At 28.7% G+C, this 3,254-nt stretch overlaps 1 protein-coding gene across 1 annotated transcript in view; it reads right to left on the bottom strand.

Annotated features, from left to right (window-relative positions):
* Nucleotides 1-3,254, bottom strand: part of LOC111628696 (trichohyalin-like) — a 43,696-nt gene that overhangs the window by 30,244 nt on the left and 10,198 nt on the right. The window contains exon 2 of the mRNA XM_023372527.1: nucleotides 695-801. Within this exon, the coding sequence (XP_023228295.1) occupies nucleotides 695-801 (107 nt within the window). The remainder of the gene's footprint in view (nucleotides 1-694; nucleotides 802-3,254) is intronic.

Raw genomic sequence — 3,254 nt, 5'->3', positions numbered from 1 at the left:
TTTTTTCAAATTTTAGAGAATTTTTAAGTAGAATTATTTTGTTAATATTACATCATAGATGAGAAGTATGCTATTATAGTTGTATATATATTTCATATTCTATGCATTTTGAATATCAAAATTATCTTATATAGAAATCGTACAGAAAGATAGAATAAAAGATAAAAACATTTTCTCTCTTTATTCTTCTCTGTTTATTTATTATTCTCACAGATTTGAAATTGCAAATTAATAATGTATGCAAAGTTCTAAACAGATATGAAAAAGGAAGACACACGATTATATATTAAAAATAAACAAAAATAAACAAAATACATAAATTTATATTTATATATAAAACATATATATGTATATTTATTTATAACAACAAAAATTGAATTTATTACTTTATATTTACATCTTAACGAAAAGGGTTATTTCAATTAATTTAAACTATTCTTTAGATGTTAAAACGATTTTAAAAAGGATAATACTTACACTTTTCGTTATTATTTTAAAAATACGCTTTCTTTTATAGATACTCTTACTTAAACTCTGTTAATTTAATATTGAAAATAAAGTGGCGACGAGGAGAATATGTTCGGTCGACGAACTCAAAAGAGAAGCTAAACGAGCGACTGTCCGACTAACCATCACTCATCTGCTACAGAATCGATGTAAAGGAGCGACGAACCAAGTTAGAGGAGTAACTCACCTGACAAATCCAGAAGAGACGGAATACTCGGTAACCTCTCTCTTCGCCAGTTTTCTCTTTTCAATCCACCTTTCTCTGGGAACTATGTAGATGTGCAGCTCGCAAAGCTGAAAAGATGAGACAATGATTACCAAGTGCGTCCACCCTTATAATGTTGCTTCTCCGCACGATTAAACTGTTAGAAGGAGAAGCCAACCGTGCCGTAATTTAATTATTATTGCCGTGTATAAGTGCTAATTTATTAATAATTATTATTAATGAACGTTAGTAAAATGCTTTAAAACTAAAGCTTCGTTAAATATTTACTTACATACCGATTTCGCTTGGAAAAAAAATAAAATTTATGTCATGAAACGTCTTACATTCAAGAAAAAGTTTACGCTTGTTTTGCTAAAGGCTACAGTTTTGTTTACATTATTAAGAACATATAATTGAATTTTAAGCCAGACATTACACTTACTTTCGAATATTCTTCTTAATATGGATTATATAGAACATGTAAACATGAATGGAAGATGACATCGATCCAAATCGATTTTCGGTTTCTATTTCCTGTTCACACGCAATGAAAAATTGGGACACGTTTTTATAGTATTAAATTCGAATGTTCTACAAGCCTAGAATGCTGTTGTTTGCAACGTTCTTTAGTATCATTGATATTTCGCATAGTATAAAAATTATTAATTGTTACAAGTTACATGAACTGATATACCCATGTACAGTACACGTGATAATTTGTAAAAATATATAAAATATACTCATTAATATTGTTTGGAGAAGCAAACGTTTAGCAATTACACAGTATACATAAAAGCAATTAAAAGTTCTTGTAAATATCTATTTTCAAAACTTTAAATTTTCCTTGTTTCTTATTTATGTGTATTTTATTTTTTATTTTGATTAAAAACTTAAATATCGAGTTTTCTTAAGGACTCACGCGAGTAATCTATTTTCGTTACCATTTCTTTTATATTTAAATTTCTTTTAATAGACATACAAAACAATGCATTGACTGATTTCTGATGATAGAAGTGTCATTTTAATGTTATCAGTAGCAGTGTGATAAGTCTCTGTTATCTCAACTATTGTATTTGAGATATTATTTTCAACAATTTTCGAGACAAAAAACTCTTTTAAGATATAATGCATTGACTATTAAATATAATATAAATAATGATTTAAATAAAACTAGTTTTATAAGCAGCTATTAACCAGTTTTTGAATTAATGTAATCAAACTAGATTAAATTATAAATTCAATTTATTTTTCAATACAAAAATTTTAAAAAATTCAACTATTACTTTCTTTATTTTTGTAGATGGAAGGAACTGGTTTACTGTTTTTAGATACTCAGCATACAGTCAATCGCAAAAATTCAATTTTTGATGTCATTCATGACAAATTTTAATTAATTTGTTTAAAATTTTATTTATAAGTTTAAAGAAATAAATTTAAAATCGCAACTTTAAGTCATTTTTTCTATATTATTTTTTATGTTAAAATTTCATTTCAAGCAATTTAAGTTGTTTTTTTTTTAAAAATCAAGTCTGTAATGATACGAGGCATGTTCAGAAAGTAAGTGTACTAGATTTTTATATTTTTTTAGAAAAAATGTACTGTATTTGAAAAAAATTACAGGATATTGTTGATACACTTGTTGATTATTTTTCCACATAATCGCCATTCCGTTCAATGCATATGGTAAGCCGTGACACAAGCTTCTTTATGCCCTCCTCGAAGAACTGTCCCGCTAGCATTTTTGTGAGTGTCTCGTATAACAGAGTTCTGGAGACTTGTGGAAACATCGCAGAAATTTCATCCACTATCAATCGGCGATCTTCACGAACAGTTTCCTCGATTTTTTGCACCAACTTCTCAGTCAAAATGGAAGGTTCCAGGTCTTCTGTTCGTCACGAACATTTGTTCTGCCTCCACTAAACTTCCTACACCACTTAAACACACTCGTTCTGTTCATAATACCTTCGCCGTAAACCGTTTTGATTCGCGAAAAAATTTTCGTAGGTGTTATTCCTCCCGCAAGTAGGAAGCGTATCATATCACGTGGCTCGTACTTGGCAGGATTTCTTACCGACATCTTTCACGCAACTGGACACTACAACGTGAGTTTACGTACTACCGTGTTCCTGCAATGCTCGCTCCGTCAGGAGATCTCTCGCTACCACTTAGTATTGCCAACCCTCAAAAAACAAAAAATCACAGCCCGTTATGGTCACAGTACACTTACTTTCTGAACATGCCTCGTATATCATTTGCCAAGCTATGTTTTCCACATAATGCACAAAAATAATTCGTGTTATTAAAATGAAGAATCACAATAAAAGATATATTTAAGATAAATTATTTTTTCGCTTTTAATATAAAAAGCGAGATCATTTAGTTGTTTTTTATTGCGTTTTATTTAGTTGTTTTTATATTATTTGTTTATTACATTTAGTTTGTTTTTTGTTATATTTTAAAACATTATAATTTAAAATATTCTCGCAATAAAAGACAACTTTTCATAAAGTAAAATTAATTTATCTAGCCCTTATAATGTTGC

Source organism: Centruroides sculpturatus, unplaced genomic scaffold (assembly GCF_000671375.1).
Source record: "Centruroides sculpturatus isolate CEXI.00-Female unplaced genomic scaffold, Cexi_2.0 scaffold30, whole genome shotgun sequence".
NCBI classification, from domain to species: domain Eukaryota; kingdom Metazoa; phylum Arthropoda; class Arachnida; order Scorpiones; family Buthidae; genus Centruroides; species Centruroides sculpturatus.
This window is presented reverse-complemented; position numbering and strand designations above follow the sequence as displayed.